Source organism: Cicer arietinum, chromosome 2 (assembly GCF_000331145.2).
Source record: "Cicer arietinum cultivar CDC Frontier isolate Library 1 chromosome 2, Cicar.CDCFrontier_v2.0, whole genome shotgun sequence".
Taxonomy (NCBI): domain Eukaryota; kingdom Viridiplantae; phylum Streptophyta; class Magnoliopsida; order Fabales; family Fabaceae; genus Cicer; species Cicer arietinum.
The window spans coordinates 48,308,867-48,328,412 of NC_021161.2; the positions used below are offsets into that span (position 1 = coordinate 48,308,867).

Consider the following 19,546-nt stretch of genomic DNA (forward strand, 5'->3'; position numbering starts at 1 on the left):
TACAGAATATGTTTTTGGATCTGTTCTTGATATAATATTTAAATGCTAAAGAATAAAAAATATAAAAATGAACAATTTATTGATGATGAAATTATTTAGAGACATGTTATTTTATAGTGACCAAATTGTCTGTTTTTTTAATCTAAAAGTATTTTTTTTTCAGGATTTTAATTATTGGATCGATTTCGAACCCCAAAAACTAGTTGCTACAATAACTAACTAAAGTCTTCTATTTTTAAAGTGTGACTAATTAAGTGCATCTTCAATTTCTTTGATTAATCCATGTAAGATATTATTGAAGGAGTCAAAGGAACACTAGAATGTGAGAGTCACTGTCACCTCGTTTACCACAAGAGCAACGAATTAGACAAAATCCACAACAAGGATTACAAAACCTTATATTCTAAGAAGCAACATAAAAGGGCTACATAAGAAATAGTCCCTCATTGATGGCAATTATTTATTTATACCTTAATTTGTACAAACATGTGGTCCATAACATTTAACCGTTACCAAAAAATAACACATGAGTTCAACCATAGGTCCACCACCGCCAAATTATATACATGTTCTACCAAAGAGCTGTTTTATTGTTGCTCCTATTATCGCCTAAAGAATACAAACATCTTTTATGACAAGAACCATGCATTTATTAATGTACGTTACTTAGCCTCAAAGATACATGTGAAACAAAGATAGGACTACATTACATAATAGTTAGAAGTTAACACTTTGGTACTCTAAAATTTTGTCGAATTTGGTACTTAATATCCAATCATTTATATCAACCCAGTGGACAACAAAATTATTAAACTATATATATATATATAGTTAATAAATTATTGGCCACCAGGGTTCATATAAACGGTTGAACTTTGGTACATTCATATGTGCAATTATTAAAGTATGAAAATAAATTATGTAGAAAAACCCAAAAGTAGAAATAGCACATACAATTGCTCCATAATTACTAGTAAGCAATAAGCATAATAGCTTGTACAATTAGATTTAAGTTCACTCTAATAGATGTAGTTTAGGGAGATTTTCCATGCACTCCTTTCTAAAGGTTAAAGTAAAATTACAATACATATTAATAATATATATTGTACCTTGAGAAAGCTAAGGTAAAATAAATAGCTAGGGTTTTGGATGAAGAGTTCTAAAGAAGCATAGGCATGGCATCCATGGGAAAAGGCTTGCACATGACATTTTCCATATAGTAATTTGTTGCATCCATCACAGCAAATTGCATATCCTCAGAAGGCTTCCAGTGACGTTTTCTCTGATTTATGAACCAATTGTTTATTTGCTTCAAATCTAGTCCTGTAGATTCTGCAAGTGCTTGCTTTTGGGATTCCTACATGTTTGTTCACCCAATCACATATATAATACCCTAAAATTAACATAAATTACTAGCATTTGCCTATAAATAATATATATAATAACTGTCATTATAATATTAATAAGCCATTTGATATATAATAAACAAACCTTAAATCATGCACAATATAGGGTTTCATTATTTTACCAATCAATTTAAGGTTTCATTGATCATTTCTTAGTAGCTCAGATAGTGATCTAAGGGATATTGAAGGAGTTTTAAGAAGATCCTAGATTCAAACCCATAAAACTATCATAATTATTAATTTACTATTATTTACATATAAAAAAAACCATTTCATATATATAGTACAATAACTATATTCGAATTTTACACATTCATTCATATTTAACTATTTTGTCACAATATTTAATGTTATTTCTTAAAATTCCTTTCCATTGCATAAAGTATACAGATAGTTTTTTTCATCAAGAAAATATAATATGGTCGAACATTTACATTTTTAATTATTATACTTATTTTCAAAAACCAATATATATATATATTTAAATAACGACATATATGTTAATGAATTTGAATTAATTATTTGAAGATTTTTAAATATATTTATGAGCTAAATTTTTTTGTAATTGAATTCTTAAACTTGTCAGAAAAAATCCATGAACTTTTAAGTAACTTGTAGTTAAGTTCTTGAACTTTTAAATAACATGTAGTTAATGTCTTGAACTTATAAAGAAGTTGTAATTTGATCTTATTTTCAGAGGATTAATTACAAATTATTTAAAAGTTAAGAGATCTAATTATAATTTATTGAAAAATTAAATGGACAATCCATTTACAAACTTTTTTTAGTTTAAGAACCTATTTAAAAATCTCGGAATTATTCAAGCACCTCCTGAATAATTAACACAAGATTTCATAAATCAAATATCAGTGCTTCGAAAATCATAAAAGAACATGCATAGTACTTTTTTTCAAAAGAGGTAAGGCATAATATATATGGTTATGAACATTTATAACAAGATAGATTGTACTAAGAAACATTGTATATATGAAAGATGTAAAAGTAGGTTACCGATGGGTAAGGCCATTTGTAATGCCTGTTCCACCAATCTAGTAGTTGTTGCCTAGCTTCCTTTGGTAACTTTCCATTCTTTTTCTTCTTCAAAAACTCTTTCTTGAGGCTTCCTAAATATCCACTATACTTGCGCAATAGTTGCACTTTCAATTCTTGATCTTCAGCTTGTGTATCTAGGTTGTTTTCATGCATATCAATCTCATTATGTGAAGGTGATTCACTTTGACCTTTCATAACACCACAACAAAAAATGGAAGAAATATTAGTAAATATTCAAATTAATAACTATCTAGATAGAATATAATATGTTATTTTATGTAATCATCAAATTACAAAATAATAATGTGTCTCAAAGTTGCATTGTACCCCACATTAATGTTCTTAGAGTGTGCAATGCTTTATGTTTGAACACTCTCATTCTCTGAACTAGTTAATCAAGCTTATTTAATATGGTATAAGAGCTCGATTCTCAGGCAACATGAGAAACTTAGACTCAAATATAGATATTAATTTTCGATTATAAAAAAAAATACTTTTTTTTGTCATATATTGCCAATGTTCCTAGATTGTGTAATATTTTATTATGTGTTTGAACACACCATCATTAACTAAATTTTAAGAGTAAGATTCAAATCCAATAAACAATGTGTACAAATAAGGATGAGGCCTTATGTTAAGTGAAATAAAATGCATGACCTAAAGAATGTCAAATACATGCTAAAAGATTTTATCAATCAGTTCTTTATTATCATTAAACGGTACTAAAATTTAATTTATATACACTATCAATTAATCACAATTATTTCTTTTTTACGAGTAACTGCCTCTAAAATCATGTCCATGAATAGTTCTGATGTATAAAACTTTTTATACTAACATTGCATAATAATTAAACTGTATTGAAAATAATAGTTAACTGCATTTATTTTTCTTAATGCAATCTAAAACATTATTACTTTTTCTAAATTACCCTTACTTATCATTTACTTTTGTATGAAAATTTGGTATGTTGATAATAGTAGCATTAAATAGAGTACTAAGCTAGCTAACTATGTAGGTAATTTCACATCATAAACTGTCATTAAAAAAGGGACTTTTCAATCACACAAATAAATATCAATTAATTATATTTTAAAATGCAACTCCTTCCTCCACCATTAGAGAACCTACTATACAAGAGGGTAATTAAATTAAATAACATAATAACCGTACAAATGAAAATAAAAAACTACCTTAGTTTTAGAATCGAACTGCATAGAGAACAAATTGAGAAGGAAACATATTTATAAAAAAAGATGACAAGACAAATTTTCCTTTTTCTACTAAGTTCTTAATTCAAAACAGTAACAAAGTGAGCCATACTTCTAAATTATAGATAAAGTTAAGAAATTGAAAAGAAGAAAGATGGACTAACACCTTACAAGAGATGACATTGACACACATGTACACTAGGTCTTTGTGAAACAATTTTGGAAAAAACCAAATGTCACACTCACCTTCAAAACATCAACAAAGCTAGCAATCAAGTTCTTATTGGAAATTTGAATAATCATTTCATCTTTTGAATGAAAATTAAGCAAAATCTCATTAACTTAATTTCCTCATAGGAAGTAATCTACTACTATCATTTTTCAAACCTTTTGACCTAGTTCAAACACCTTAGATCCATCTTGTACAAAATATTTGAAATAATGTTTTTTTACTTTAAAGTCTAATCACACTATTTATGATAAAATAAAAAGGGTCATCTCACCAAATATTTTAATTAATTATTATTCTGAAGTTACTCAACTGAAATAAAAAAAATATTAGCATTTAATATGTGAACTTATTTTTGTTTATATTTCATTTCGAACTGATTATCAATTTTAATTAAGCTTTAGAAGAAGAAAGAACAATGGTGATGAAGATGAATTAAATTAGGGTAATCACCAAAGTCAGTTGAAACAGCAAGAGCCTTAAGCTGAGACTCAATTCTTGAGAGGAAAAGCATGGCTTCTTTGAAGGGTTTAGTGAGTTCTTGCTCATACTTAATAAGCATCTCACAATAAGCTTCCATGAACTGATCCAAAGCTGGATCTTCACCTAAACAACTACTTCCTGTCCTTCCTGATCCATTCAATGTTTCACATTTTGCACATGATTCCTCTAAGCTAGCCACCACTTCAGGAGGTGCTCCAACCTACAAAAAAAAACACACACACACACTCACCATATTTATTAAAATCTCAAAAATAAGGAACTAATTATTTCTAGCTTACTCTCTCCACAATAAAATATAAGCACAAAAATACAGTCATAATCAAACCCTCTCAATTCCAAAAACTATGGAAGACGAAATAAGCATATAGCTAAAGTGTTTATATCTTACACAAGGTGCATGATCATATACATGAAGTTAATAAAGAGTATGAAGTTGATGATGATAACCTTCAAACAATTGAGGTAAGAGGACAAGAGACGAGGAAAGAGAGGATGAGCCATGATTTTATCTCTAACAACAACATTAGCAGTGTTGTTATAGTTATGATGATGTTGTTGAAGAGAAGAGTTGTTGGTGGTGAGAGGAAAAGAATGAAACTTCCTATTAGTTGTATCCATATTAATGTTCATGATATTCATAGGATGATGATGATGATCCATAGAACAAAACTCACTGAAACTGTTGTTTCCTCCAAACCCTAACATAGTTTCAAGAAAAGTTAGTAAGTATATAATAATACACATGTAATGTATAGTAGATATAATATAATAAAAAATAGAATACCTTAAAAAGAAGAGAGTGGAGAGAAAGAGTCTCCCCCGGAAAAGAAGGTAAAAAGAAAGAGAAGAGAGAGTCAGAGGAATAGGGATATTTGGGGTTGATAGAGAGAAGAAAAAGGTGGAAAGAGGGAAGTGTAATAAAGAGCAGGTGGAGACAGAGAGGGTAGATAACGTGTGTATCTGCAACTTAACTCAGAGTTTTCCTTCCCAATGAAATTAATCTCTCTCTTGCTCTACGCAATCTTATCATTCTACTGTTTATGTTTATGCCTACTCTTTTTACTGTTTCTTCTCTCACACCTTCACAAACCAAATCAATACCTATACCTATTTTTCTTTTTCTTTTTCTTTTTCTTTTTTATACATTTAAATATCATTTTTCTCTTACAATATGTTAAGAAAGTGGAACTACACAAAAATTAAACATATATAGACTAAAATTAAAAATGCTTAAAATCATATTTATACTTATTTTATAATTAAATAATATGAAATCATATACTCTATTTTTTCTTAAATATTATAAGACTTTTTCACTTATTTATTTGTTTTTCATTAAATATAAAACTATTTATAAATTTTTAGATGCATTATTGTTCTTTTTTCACTAGAATATGAAAAGTTAACATTTAATATATCTATAACAAAAGGTGCGTTGATAATAACCATATATATTAATTAAATTACTATTTTTTTAAATATATATAAAAATTTGTCATTCAGTTTGTTTGATAGATGATTAATGAGACATTGAAGATTATCATACCAACATTTGTGATAGTTTTAACTAATCACTGAGAACTTCTTATCGCATGTAATTTTTTTTTTTAGTAGATAGTAGTGTTATGTATACAAGTTGATAGAAATGAGACAATGTAGTATAGTAGACTCAATATATTAGGATGAAGATTAGTTTGGTCAATTCAATCAACAATTATATGTAATTTAGCTTATATTAAACTTAAGTTAGGTCAAACTTTTTATGAAATAGACAAAACTAAAATATTTTTATATGCATAAGACTATCTAATTAAAGATGTCATATTAAAAAATATTTTAGACCTTTAAATCTGTCATGTTTAAAAAAATACAAATAAAATAACATTAATATTATTATCAGCCTAATATTGTCATGTTATATCTCTAAATAGAATTTATCCTCATTATTATTTTATTTAAAATAATATTTTTAAGTAGATAAACAAATCATATATGCTAACATTGAAAGATGTCATGTCAAACCTAAGAGAAATAAACTTATGACAATTTTTTATCGAGATATGTTTGATTCTTGAATAAACATTTAACTTATTTTGACTCATATCCATGTGAAAATAACAGGTTGGGATTTGTGAAGGGGTCTATTTGATACAAATTTTAGTATTGGACCATACGCAAGGTGCAAAGCGATATATAAGTAGAGCAAAAACATTTTGAGAATTGAAGTAAATAGTGAGTTGGGATCCTCACCATATAAATGAAGGACTTCAATTCATATTTCAAACTTATCTTATTAATATACAAATCAAGTTCACAACGAAATCACGATTTCAAGCATCACAATTACATGAAGCTACTCCAACACAAAAACATAATTAAAATACTAATATTTATTTCAACCAATTCGGGCACTAACTATAAAGCACATCTCACACACACACAAACTAAACTACGTCACATTTGCCAATTATATGTAGTTTTGCCACTAATAGAGTAGTTATTGTTTTTTCCTTTATCCACAAATAAAATAGTTTTACATTAATTATACATAATTTTATTTTCCACCGTTAAATTTATAAACTTCATTATATTTTATTTTATTTAATATTAAGATTTATTAATTTAATAATAGAAACAAATTTATATACCATGTATAAATTATTTGATCACTTGAATATCCTTTGATTTATGAAAGAAAAAAAAAAGCATAAAGAAAAAAAAAAGAGATGATTGTATAATAATTTAGTTGAGAGAAAATAGAAAAAATACGAGAGGAAAATAAAAAAGTGTCTCATTTACCATACTTTAATTTGTAACATTCTTTATTTAAATTTATATTCAATCTAATGTCCTCAGAAAACAAAATGTCACCGGCCTCTTACATTGCATGGATGTATTACTAAAGTTACAAAGTAAAGATAATATATCAAATTTTTTGGTTATGCACCTTATAAGTTGCCAAAATTATTCCAATTATTAGTAAAAAATGTAACATTACATTTAATATTGAATAATAGCTATACTTTTTGTTGCCAGTTTGATGGGAATCATATTGCAAAAGATAGTGGCTAATTAAAATTGTGCAAAGTGCAACACCAAGTCACCATTAACACTTTGTTTGGTGTGTTGTTGGCAATCAATTATCTTTGTTTTGATTTTGTATTTGTATTTGTAGTGAGTGGTATATGCGTTGGGTGTGATTGAAAGGAATCAAACATCAACCATCCATCAACACCTATCTCCCATGTGATGTTCCTTTGCTCATATTAGATATTTTATCTCTCTTTTAATCCACACTTTTGCTTTTTTATTTGTAGAGCTTAATTTGATAGACTATTCTACCAATTTTTTAAAATAAAAAATAATTACAATCTTTTGAACTTTATTAACAAATATAAAAAAATAAATGTCATACATATATATATATATATATATATATATATTACTATTAGAATGAAATTTTTCTCTTAAAAAATAAAAAATTTAAAAGTGAACAATAGAAAATGTTGTAAATTAATGATAAAAAAAATAATTTAAGTGGGAAAATTAGAGTGAAAAAATTGAAGTTATTGTCTTATTGATAGTTTGGCAATGAAAGCAACACGACAGCGTTTTGTAAATTGGAATCCATGCAAAGACATACCCTATGTCAGAGGGGTCATGTCAATCTAATCAAATAGTAATATATGGAGAAAAAAAGTGGGTTGTAAGAGATAAAGAGAGCAAAAGAAGCCCATATTACATAGATGTTGCCCTCTTTGTGGGACACTTCCTTTCAGTTTCTCACTATTGGGTTTCCAAACCTTACCCTACGCGAATCATTGACCATTTGACGCATATTGTATGTTACTTTTTTCTTTTACAAGAAAACCAGTGTTATGTTATCATGGTCGATAGAAAAATTTGTATATTTATATTATGTTGTACTGCATATTCTTATATAACAATGTAATATTTGGTTTATAATTTGATGATCTCCACCTATAAAACAACTGCATATAATCTTGTTCTTCAACTTTTTAAATGAGAAATGATAATTACACGAATCATTGACCATTTGACGTATATTGTATTTTACTTTTTTCTTTTACAAGAAAACCAGTGTTATGTTATCATGGTCGATAGAAAAATTTGTATATTTATATTATGTTGTACTGCATATTCTTATATAACAATGTAATATTTGGTTTATAATTTGATGATCTCCACCTATAAAACAACTGCATATAATCTTGTTCTTCAACTTTTTAAATGAGAAATGATAATAATATAATTTTTAACATATATTTTTAAATATATTTTTTATTATTAAATTCATATAAATTCTACTAAATATGTGCATTCTGTATAAATTTAATAAAATTTATATGAATTTAAATCAATAAAAAAAGTGTATATTAAAAAAAATATTGTTAATGTTAATATTTTTTTTATAGTGCATCAGTATTCATCGTAAAAAAAGATTTACATTACAAAATAATTTGAAAGGTTGTGATTTCTTAAAATGTTAAATGTGGTATAAATAATTGCTATAGACATTTGAGTGATAATTGAGAATGAGAATAAAAAATGAAAATAAAGGTAAATAGTAAAGGAGATTTTTTAGTAATTGATTAAATAAATAATGGAATTCATGGAAAACAAGTGATAACTAATTGAAATCAACAATTTTAAAATTTATAATTGATATAAACAAAAAATAGAGACGAGGATGGTCAAAGTGAGACTTGTTGAATAGCACTTCATGATTCTAAGGGAGTGGCACTTACAAGAACTCCAACGTTCAAGTAAATGTGTGTTTGAAAAACGGGAGAGGTATTAGGTTGAAGAAAAGATACATTTATTATATCATAACAATGTAATATATAGTGTAAAGTTGAGTATGTCAAGAACAAAAAAATGTTTTTGTACGGAGGATACTGTATCACAGCCAAACCAAAAATGTAACGCCATACATTTATAATATTAGTATTTCATTTACATTGATTGAAAATAACGACAACCCATAATAATATTTAAGTAGTATTAAATGCATGATTCAAGATAGATGTATAAATTACAAGATATACACAGTTCTCTTCAATTTTTAATGTACAAAAGATATTCTCATAAAAAGACCATGCTAAACGAAATAGATATCAAAATGCTATCATTCTTGTAATGATTCTCGACACGTCAAACCTGTTTAACTAAAAACACAGAGAGCAAAGTAATGAGACGAAAATCTCCGTGAAACTTAATTTCATAAAGAAATTTAAACATACCAAATAGAGCCTATAACATTCATAATATAATATTTTGATTTTTAAATACTACAATGTTAGTAATATGGATGATTAAGTCTTTTCCATCATTGGTATGGTCAGGATTAGAACTCTGTAACCCCTGCTTGAAGCATCTTCCAAGCATGACACATAGTCACAAACCCCACATTGAACAATTCATAGAGTTCGAATAGTGACTAACATTGACATTTAGATCCCTTTGTTGGCACTTAGGCCTATATCATAATCTATGTATTGTAAATTCAAGAATTTGCAACATTTACATGAAGTAACTGAAATATCACTAGAAGGGGGGTTGAATAGAGATATTGTTGTTTTAAAATTTCTAATGAATTGTTTTAAAGTTGTATCCTCTATGAGAGGATGAAATGCAAATTATATGAGGATGAATGTATGAAATAGAAAAACTAAAGCTTGTAAAGAGGACACACATAAATTTATATTGGCTCACACAAAATGGGTTACGTCCAGTTCTTCACAAATTTGTGAGTTTCACTATAGTTCAAAATGACTTGTCCTCTAAAGGAATTTTTTCTTTTATGTGTTTGTTTTCCAGCCTCACCAGACTTACACTATTTTTCTTTTCGATTTACAACTATTGCCAAGTAATTTATAAAAACTTGGAATATACAGATTTAGTGATGAGAATATGATTCTTTCTCTTTTGCAAAACTTTCTAAGAGGATGCTCTTAAAGAAAGTGCAAAGAGATGATGAGATTGCTTTTCTTAGCTTTGAGTATCTTTCTTTTGTATGATTAGTTGTTGTGTTGAATGATGACGAGTTCTCTTCCTTTTATAGAGGTTATGAAGCTCCATCCACGAATAAAAGTATATAGTGACCGTTGGAGATTTGTTTAAATGTCTATGATCATTAATCTGATTTACAAAAGTTTCATTCCAATTGTCCTTGTAGTGCATGAGCTTAGAAGGATGAGTTTGCAGTCTTTCCTCGTATAAGAGGTTTGATCTTTCCATAAGTTAAGACATGACTTGTACTTTTAGCTTTTTCTTTTTCCAAGAGTTGTAGTGTCTTGCCTTTTTTGTCAAATACGTCACTTTTTCGTACTATGGTACTTTTGAACATTCCCTATGTAAGATAATGAATGACACTAGAAGTTCATCCTTTCATTTGTTTGTCCTCTGTCTTGGATCCTCTTGATTTATTTATCATTTTACTGTCTATCTTCATGTATATATTTATCTTCATTTTATTTTGTCATGGATTCAAATTTTCTATAATATTGTATAACCTCTATCTTAGAGGTTAAATGTTTATCCTCTAGCTTAGAGGATGTGTCAGGTTGTGTCAAATATACTTCTTTTGATCAGTGTGATGAGTAACCTGTTTTCTAATTTTGATACACTCAAGAGCACAAATTAGAAAATATGCATAATCACAATATTTGAAATGATTTTGTTATCATTAAAACAATTTAGAGAGATTTTGTCTCAACATTACATTCGAGATATTCATTAATATATTGTCTTTATTAAATATCAAGAAACTTCACAAAATAATTATCTCATAAATTGAGCTATTACATCATTTATAAATCATAACATTCATGAATTAGTTTTAGAACATAATTTTTAACATCGCTCAACATGCCATTTAAGCTAACTTCAAGCATTATAATCAAAACTCTTGATGTAGATTTGAGTAAACGACCAATCTTTAGAAAACATATAATGTCTAGTTTATTAATAAAATTTTGATTTTTCAAGGTAAGCAATCAACTAGTACAATTTATTATTACATAGATGTACAAAAACAAAACAACTATTATATTTCCAACTTGTAAAGCATTATAAATTATCAAAATTCCTTTAAATCTAATTAAATCTATGCTCAAATTAAAGGAAAATGTATCTAGTTTGTAAATAAACAAAAACCATTTAAAAGGGTTCCTAGGGAAGAAGTTATAAGCAAAATATTGAACATATGTCTATACGAATTTGAAACAACAACATAAACATTTCACAATCCACATGCTTTAAATAATTTCATCTACTCTAGTCATTCATGCACTTAATCAAACACAGATGGAGTACAATTTAACAACTCACATTTATATTTAATATTCTCAAGAAGCACAACAACAACACCTCACAAATTCAATTCACTTCACATAAACATGGAAGAGAAGATATAATAGTTAAATTATATATTTTTATACATTTGAGTAGGAATGCTCACCTTTTCAAAAGATTACACAAAATAAAACCCTAGACTTTCATCTTATCGAATTCTTGACCTCATTTAGTTTGCCCTCCACTTCCTTCTAATGCATGCACCAAAAATGATTTAGAACCATACTTTTATCATGAATTTGAGTAAGGATGAAGAAACAAAGATGAAGTTGTTGATGAATGTTTTATTGAGAGACAAAAAAGGAGTGAAGGAATAGATTGAAAAATTTTGTTGAAAATGAGAAGGAACAGGGAAAAGAGTGGTGGTATGGGGTTGATTATGAATGGAAGAAGAGAGATGAAATGGAAGAGTATTGTGTGATGTAGTGATGGAGCTTGGGTGTTAGTCAACCACCTAAAGAAGAAAGTGAAAATTGGTGTGTTGTTGCATGATAGAAAAAGTGAGATAGTCTTTTTTTATTTATTAACATATGTTTAAGTGTGAGTGTGAGAGTGAAAAGAAAATATAATTAAAATTAAAATAAAAACTTTTACTCTTAAAAAGTAAAATAAACCCTTACATGATCCACTAGTTAATTTTTTATACTCTTTAATTAAATAAATATTCACACAATAAAATCAATTAACTAATGAATATTAAAGGTAAATTTTTTAAATGTAGAATATGTTACTTTCTCCCCTCCATTTAAAAATTTTGTTCTCAAAATTGTAAACATGTCTACCTCGAGCAAGAAGATGTGAAAACTCGTCTTTAAGCTCACTCTTTAATTCTCATGCTGCCTCCTTAGGTGTTAATCATTCCCACAAGACCTTCACTAAGGAAATTATTTTGTTCCTTAAAGTCTCTAAGTTGTGGTCAATAATATATACCATTTTAGATTTATATTTTAAATTTGTCTTTAACTACAATGTTTCTACTTTCAACACATGGGTATGGTCATGCACATAGTTTCAGAGTTGGGACACATGAAATACATCATGAAGATTTGACAATGTCGAGGTAAGGCAATGTGGTAAGAAACAGGTCCAACTTTCTCTAGTAATTGAAATGGACCAATAAAGCGAGGATTAAGCTTTTTAGCCCCAATGCCTGTACTAATGCTTATGGTAGGAATGACTTTAAGGAAAACATGTTCATCTTCTTCAAACTCAAGAGGTCTCCTTCTTCTATCAACATAACTCTTTTGTCGATTTTGAGTCGTTAACAACTTTTTTCTAATAGATCTGATTCTTTTTTTGGTTTATTGGAACAACTCAAGACCCAAAAGGTTTCTCTCTCCCACCTCAAACCCATATAAGGGAGTTCTACACTTTCAAATGTAAAGGGCCTTATAAGGTGTCATACTTATACTAAAATGATAACTATTAATGTAGACAAATTTTATCAAAGGTACAAACTTATCCCAAGAAACTTTCTCTTCCAACATATATGCCCTTAACATATCCTTTAAGGTCTGAATGCTTATTTCAGATTGACCATTTGTTTGTGGATGATACGTTGTACTAAGGCATAACTTAGTCCCTAAGGATTGATGAAAAGCTCCCCAAAACTTAGAGATGAACCTAAGGTCCCAATTTGATATAATAGAAATAGGTACACCGTGTAACTTCACTATCTCTTGAAGGTAGAGTTATACTAAGGCATAACTTAGTCCCTAAGGATTTACGAAAAGCTCCCCAAAACTTAGAGATGAACCTAAGGTCCCAATCTGATATAATAGAAATAGGCACACCGTGTGACTTCACTATCTCTTAAATGTAGAGTCTAGCTAATTGGCCCAAACAGTAGGTGGATTTAACCGGTAGAAAGTGAGTTGACTTGGTCAACTTATCTATAATAACTCAAATAGAACCAAAACCAGTTTGAGTTCTAGGTAGACCCATCACAAAGTCCATGGATATGTTTTCCCATTTAAATTCATATATTTATAAAGGGGGGAGTAAACCAGAGGGTTTGTGATGTTCAATCTTAATTTCTTGACACAATAAACATTTGGAGACAAAATCATCTATATCTCGTTTCAGCCCGACCACCAATATATTATTTAGATATTGGTATGTCTTGGTAGAAACCAGAATGTATAGAGAAACTACTCTTATGTTTTCCTCTAGCACTATTCTCTTAAGGTTCTCGTCCTTAGGAATGCAAAATCTTTCTTGAAAAGAGAATGATTCCTTCCTTATAGTTCGAGAAGCTGATATTTTCTTTTTGAGTTTACAGGTCTAAATTTGAATTTTGAGTATTTCAAATTTGATCCTTAAATTCACAAGAGATGATTATTTTACTTAAAAATATGCATTGGCCCATAAAACCTACATCTAGGATTAGGTCTTGAAACTCTTATAACAATCCTAACTCATAGACCATCATGATAAGTACATGTAGTGATTTTCTACTCGAAACATCTGCCACAATATTCGTCTTACTCGAGGTTTATTTCAATTCAAAATAATTATCTTTTAGGAACTCCATCCATATTTGTTGCCTCATATTTAGATCCTTATGATTAAAAAAGTATTTCAAACTTTTATGGTCACTAAAAACTTTAAACTTTGCTCTATAAAAATAATGTCTCCATAAATTTAGAGCAAACACTATGGCAACTAGCTCTAGATCATGGGTTGGATAACTTTTTTCATGTGATTTCAGTTGTCACGAGGCATAAACTACATCCTTCTTGTTTTACCTCAAAACACACCCTAGTCATTTCCTCGAAGCATCACTAGGTATAACCAACACCTTGGTAGAGGTCAATCTTTGTTTGAGTTCCTGAAACTATGCTCACAACGCTCATCCCATACATAAGGATGACCTTTACGGGTCAACTTGGTTAAAGGCAAGACTAGTTGAGATAATCCACAAATTAATTTCCTGTAATATCCCACTAAACCGAGAAAACTATGCATTTTCGATATGGTTTTTGGTTGTTCCCAACTAAGAACAGTTGAAGTAAAAACCTTTTTGATATGCATTTTAATGACAACAAACCTTATGAAATAAATATTAAGTTTTCCAAATGGTGATCTATTGATGTTTGCTTTTGCATTTTTGTTGTTGAAAGAACAAAAGCGATCAAGCTTGAAGCCACTCACATAAATAAGTGTGTTGTATCAACTCAACAATGAAAGAATCTGAGTAACATTAGAAGATTACGTTAGTAGCATTATAGGCTTCATGAAGATATTCGAAGTTGACTATCATTTGAACCATAAGAGCTTTAATTGAGTGGATGAGAAAGTCATAATAGCTTTCAAGATAATGCCACATTAATGATTCATCAACAAGAATGCAACTATAGTTGCACCTCCTAAACATATATGGAATGTGCAATAGAGGATGTACGTTGTTACCACACCATTGTAAGTAATGTACTTAACCATAATAAAGAATTGAAGAGCTTAATTTATAAAGATTGCGATGATTATCTTCAAGCTGAGGATGATCATCGCAATATGTTGCATCTCAATGAAATATAAAAATCTATTGGAAGAAGTCAAGAATAATTATGGGTCCAGATGTGTCTATATGAAAATTAGAGGATGAAGTATTCAGATGCGATAATAGATTTAAGGATGAATATTTTTTAGAATCTCATATCCGAGTATAAATCTGAGGATGGACATTCATCACAATCTCATGTTCGAGGATGAATATTCTTCACAATCTCAGATTCGAGGATAAATATTTATCAAATTCTTCATCTCACAATTATTGAAAAAGTAATTATCATAAAAGTACAACAGGACAAAAGTTGACAAGTTGTTCAAACTATTCAAGATTTACTAAAAGTAAACATAGAAGTGACATCACATCAATCACATATTCTTATGTGGGAGATTAAAAATCTTATTCCTCGCACTTAACTTAACTTGAGGATGAACTCTCACAAAAATCATCCTCTCATATATAAAAATGAGGTCTTATGTGAACAGTTCAAAAACACTATGTCAACATTGTTCAATTTTTTTTGAAGTAAGACAAACATGTTAATCGTGATTATCAAGGTATTAGAAACAAGAAAGAACATTCTCATCAATAATAGATCAAGAGACAATAAGAATGTATTTTACAAATCACTAGAAGGTTACCTAACAAGTAAAAAATGTGTCAACATGTTTACACCAAATTCCAACAGTCATATATTGGAAAGAAAGACATACAAGCATCTCTCAAAGAGTTACATAGATATGAGGAGGATCATCCATGAACCTCCGTAAAATAAGTTACATCAAAGGATGCATACAGTCTCAAGATGAGGATAGACACAAATGATATCCTCATAACAAATTTGACACATACAAAAAAGTACAAAGGTACGAAAAGGTGATGTACTTGACATGAATGGTACACTAGTCAAAGTGGTTGGAAAAGGGAAATCAAAAACAAACAATAACATCAAGACTCAATAAAATAGAAGCTCCATCCTCGTGCTTAAACCAGATCTGAGGATGGACCATAACAATCATCCTTTCAACATGCTTAACACGAGAATAAAGGTTGAATGGCAATTTTGCAAATAAAGACAAGTCAAAGGCAACTTAGCAAAGTCTCTAATAACTAAGACTTAAGAAACTATAACATCCATCCTCGTACTTAAACCATATTTGAGAACATACCATAGCAATCATACTCTCAACATACTTAACACGAGGGTAAAGGCAAAATGACAATGTTGCAAATAAAGACAAGTCCAAGGAAACTTAACAAAGTCTTTAGCAGCTATATTTTGCTAACCCATATGTTTAAAACTCCAAATGAAACTTTAAATATAGAAGTATTAATCTTCAAACATAAAGAGAATCACCTATAAGAAAATATCTAAGTTATTCAAGCTTATTATCATTATTTTCATTCTACACACTCTTCCAAACTTAAACAGATTTGAGGATCATTTTTATTGAGTGTGTTATATACAACTTCACATCATTATTTATCTTAGAAAGTAGTAATTTGATCCCAAACAAATCAAACACATTACTACTTGTACATCCTTAAGTTGATATAAACTTGAGTTATTGTGTAAGCCTACTATGCTAGTAAAAATACAATGTTGTAAGCTTGACGAGACTAAGAAAATACATAGTTGAAAATGTGTATATTAGAGAATGAGTTTCCGAACACTAGTGAAAATCTCACAAGTATGTGAGCACTAATGAAAATCTCACAAAGATGTGAGAATCGGAGTAGTGAAAATCTATAACTAAGATGATATCAATTTTCTCTAAATTAACCTCGAAAAGTTTATCAGATATAGTAAAAGGGAAATTCTTACACATGATGGAAGTGAAAATGTTCTCTTTTGCATGAGTGGATACACTTAATTGGTAGGAAAGAGAGACAAGATTTAATCCTAAATATTGGACACACCCATAAGAGATAAATGAATGAGTAATTTCAGAGTTATACAGTACTATTAAAAGAAATATTTTTATATAACAGTACCTCATATTAGATTATCAACTCCTTTAGCTTTTTCTCCACTCAAGATGAAGACTCTTCCTTAAGCAATGAACTTGGGGTCAAACGACGATCCCTTCTTCAAGATTAAGCAAACCATCACAATGTGACCTAATTCCTTACAACAATAGCAAACCCTTTAGCCTTGAGGACAAGGCCCTTTAGGTGTTCTTTCACACTTAAGACAAATATCAATGGTAGGACGAAATGCTCCTTTGTGGGATTAGGTCCAACTTGTATCTTTATTGTTGAGACCGAGCATAATCAATTGCCAAGAATATTGGGCCTATATACACTAGTTAAGATAAACTGGACCTTCAATCAGCTCAAAACAATAATTCATCTCAATATTCAATATTCAGAGTCAAAAATTTAAAATTCATATCGTACTTGAATTTATTTATTTTACGCTTCATATGTTTATCTAGTTTTAACTTTTAGTCTCAGGCAATTTTTTTTGTATTTTAATAGTCCATGACAAGAATTACTTCTTTTTTTTTTTTTGATAGAACAAAATTCGCTTCCTTAAGTCATATAATTGATTTTAGTTTAGAAGAAAGACTGGGTTGATGAGTATGTTGATAAGTGTGTTAGTCTTTTTCTAAAAATGATTATTTTCGAAGTGCCAGATTAATTAAGGACAAAAATTGCAAAAGCTAATAAATACATTTAGTACGTTTAGCTTTTCTCGACAAATATTTTTAACCTATTCAAAGTACAACTGTTCTAGTCTATTGTGCTTGGGTATGCACCATTTTTGAAGGTGAGTCATACAATACAAGTAGTTTGGATCGTTAGGATCGTTGGTACTAAATTTCCTTTCCTTCCCAAATTTTCTTCTTCTCATGTCATCTCCATTGGCACAGAACATACACACTTCTTCAAACACAGAAGCACCTCAACACAGGCACGCACAGAAATTTCAGCGAGCTACCGCAACCCGAGACAGAATATCAACTGCCGAGAGGGCAGAGGCAAAGTTATTACACAGCCAATGATATGCCAACATAACAAGAGCTCTCCCACTGGGATCCTCCTTCCGGGGAGAGCAACAATCAAAAGTTTTCTTGGAAATTATTATAAATAATAAATGAAATATTGGAAATTAATTACAGAGAGTTTAGAGAAATGCCGATAAATTTTAGATGAGAATTGATTTGGTTTGTTCAAGTCAACTTGTGTTAAAATCAAATGCACAAGTAAAAATTGGAAGTTGTTAGTATGACCCATAAAAAAGGGGTACTAAAATGTAGAGGGAACATGAACTAAGCAGAAATGTGTTTGACTAGCTTTCCTACTAACAATACCTCATTTAAACATCATTTCTATTTTTCCTGAAAAGCAATTCCATATGGAGTATACCAACAAGGAACATTTTGGAATTCACAAAAGTAGATCAATCAATGTTTATGCATAGCAGAGTAATTTCAACATGACTGGAAATAAAATCAGGGAAACAACCTACAATTTTTGGATAACAACTGAATTGGCTATACCAGCTTGCTCTATAGTCTGGTCCAAATCAGTAAGTTGTTTGGGAGGAAAACCCATTGTCTGTAGTTGATAACTTCTTGCCCCACCAGGTCTTGATGCATCAATGAATCCTCGAACTTCTCTGATTGTATGGCGGTGATTGAAGCGAGAAACCATACGTGTACCATCAGCTAACCTTAGCTGGATTGATGTCACAGGTTGGGACTCATCAACAACTAGACCCACTGCTAGTACTGAAGCAGTATTTAAGGAAGCACCAGTAGTTGTTTGAATAGGTTCACCGGCAGCTTCACTGCTTGAGCTGCTGCCACCTAAAGTTCTTCCAACCCCCCGAAATGGAGCATTGCGTGGCTTCACTGGTTCCTATATTTATATTTCCAAAGAGAAATAGATAAGTAAAAGGAATATATATGAATAGAACACATTCAAAGGTAAAGACATAATAAACAAGAGGCATACGGGGTAGTCTTCTTCCCGCCTTGTGAGGTTGAGACGGACAGAAGCTCGACGATCAGTTGGTTCAAGTTCTTTAGGACATTCAGACTTCTTTATGCTCTGCATTGAGGTAAACTAATGATAAGCATATAATAATTCAGCAAGAAAATGATAGAACCCGATTCAAAAGAAACAGAAGCTGTATTATTTATTGGATAGGAAAGCACATCATAGAAGAGAACTTATGTAATTCCAGAGTAAAGCGACATAGAAGACATAATTCTCTTTCTCTCTACCTAACCTCTAAAACAGAAAATAT

At 29.6% G+C, this 19,546-nt stretch overlaps 2 protein-coding genes across 3 annotated transcripts in view; both read right to left on the reverse strand.

The window, feature by feature from the left end:
- Positions 1-938: 938 nt before the first annotated feature.
- Positions 939-5,339, reverse strand: LOC101495840 (homeobox protein SBH1-like). 2 transcript variants are annotated; one of them, XM_012713133.3, is made up of 5 exons: positions 5,188-5,339; positions 4,851-5,101; positions 4,353-4,602; positions 2,418-2,647; positions 939-1,357 (listed from the first exon to the last, which is right to left on the reverse strand). In XM_012713133.3, the coding sequence occupies exons 2-5, from the start codon at positions 5,061-5,063 to the stop codon at positions 1,160-1,162; spliced, it is 891 nt and encodes a 296-aa protein (XP_012568587.1). In that variant the 5' UTR covers positions 5,064-5,101; positions 5,188-5,339; the 3' UTR covers positions 939-1,159. The 2 variants fall into 2 exon arrangements, with proteins under 2 accessions (XP_012568587.1, XP_004491125.1); XM_004491068.2 differs by lacking the exon at positions 5,188-5,339 and having other exon boundaries at positions 4,851-5,108.
- A 13,267-nt stretch (positions 5,340-18,606) lies between these two features.
- LOC101496165 (plant UBX domain-containing protein 4-like) overlaps positions 18,607-19,546 on the reverse strand; it is a 4,221-nt gene continuing 3,281 nt past the window's right edge. The window contains exons 3-4 of the mRNA XM_004491069.4: positions 19,252-19,347; positions 18,607-19,155 (exon numbers count right to left, since the gene is read on the reverse strand). Coding sequence (XP_004491126.1) covers positions 18,760-19,155; positions 19,252-19,347 — 492 coding nt within the window. The 3' untranslated portion in view covers positions 18,607-18,759. The remainder of the gene's footprint in view (positions 19,156-19,251; positions 19,348-19,546) is intronic.

Excerpts from the sequence above, each read along its gene's own strand:
- LOC101495840 (XM_004491068.2), bottom strand. The coding sequence starts at position 5,108 with ATGTTAGGGTTTGGAGGAAACAACAGTTTCAGTGAGTTTTGTTCTATG. Across the intron at positions 4,603-4,850 it reads CTTACCTCAATTGTTTGAAG|GTTGGAGCACCTCCTGAAGT; the intron begins GTTATCATCATC and ends TTTTTTTTGTAG. Across the intron at positions 2,648-4,352 it reads TGCTGTTTCAACTGACTTTG|GTCAAAGTGAATCACCTTCA; the intron begins GTGATTACCCTA and ends GTGTTATGAAAG.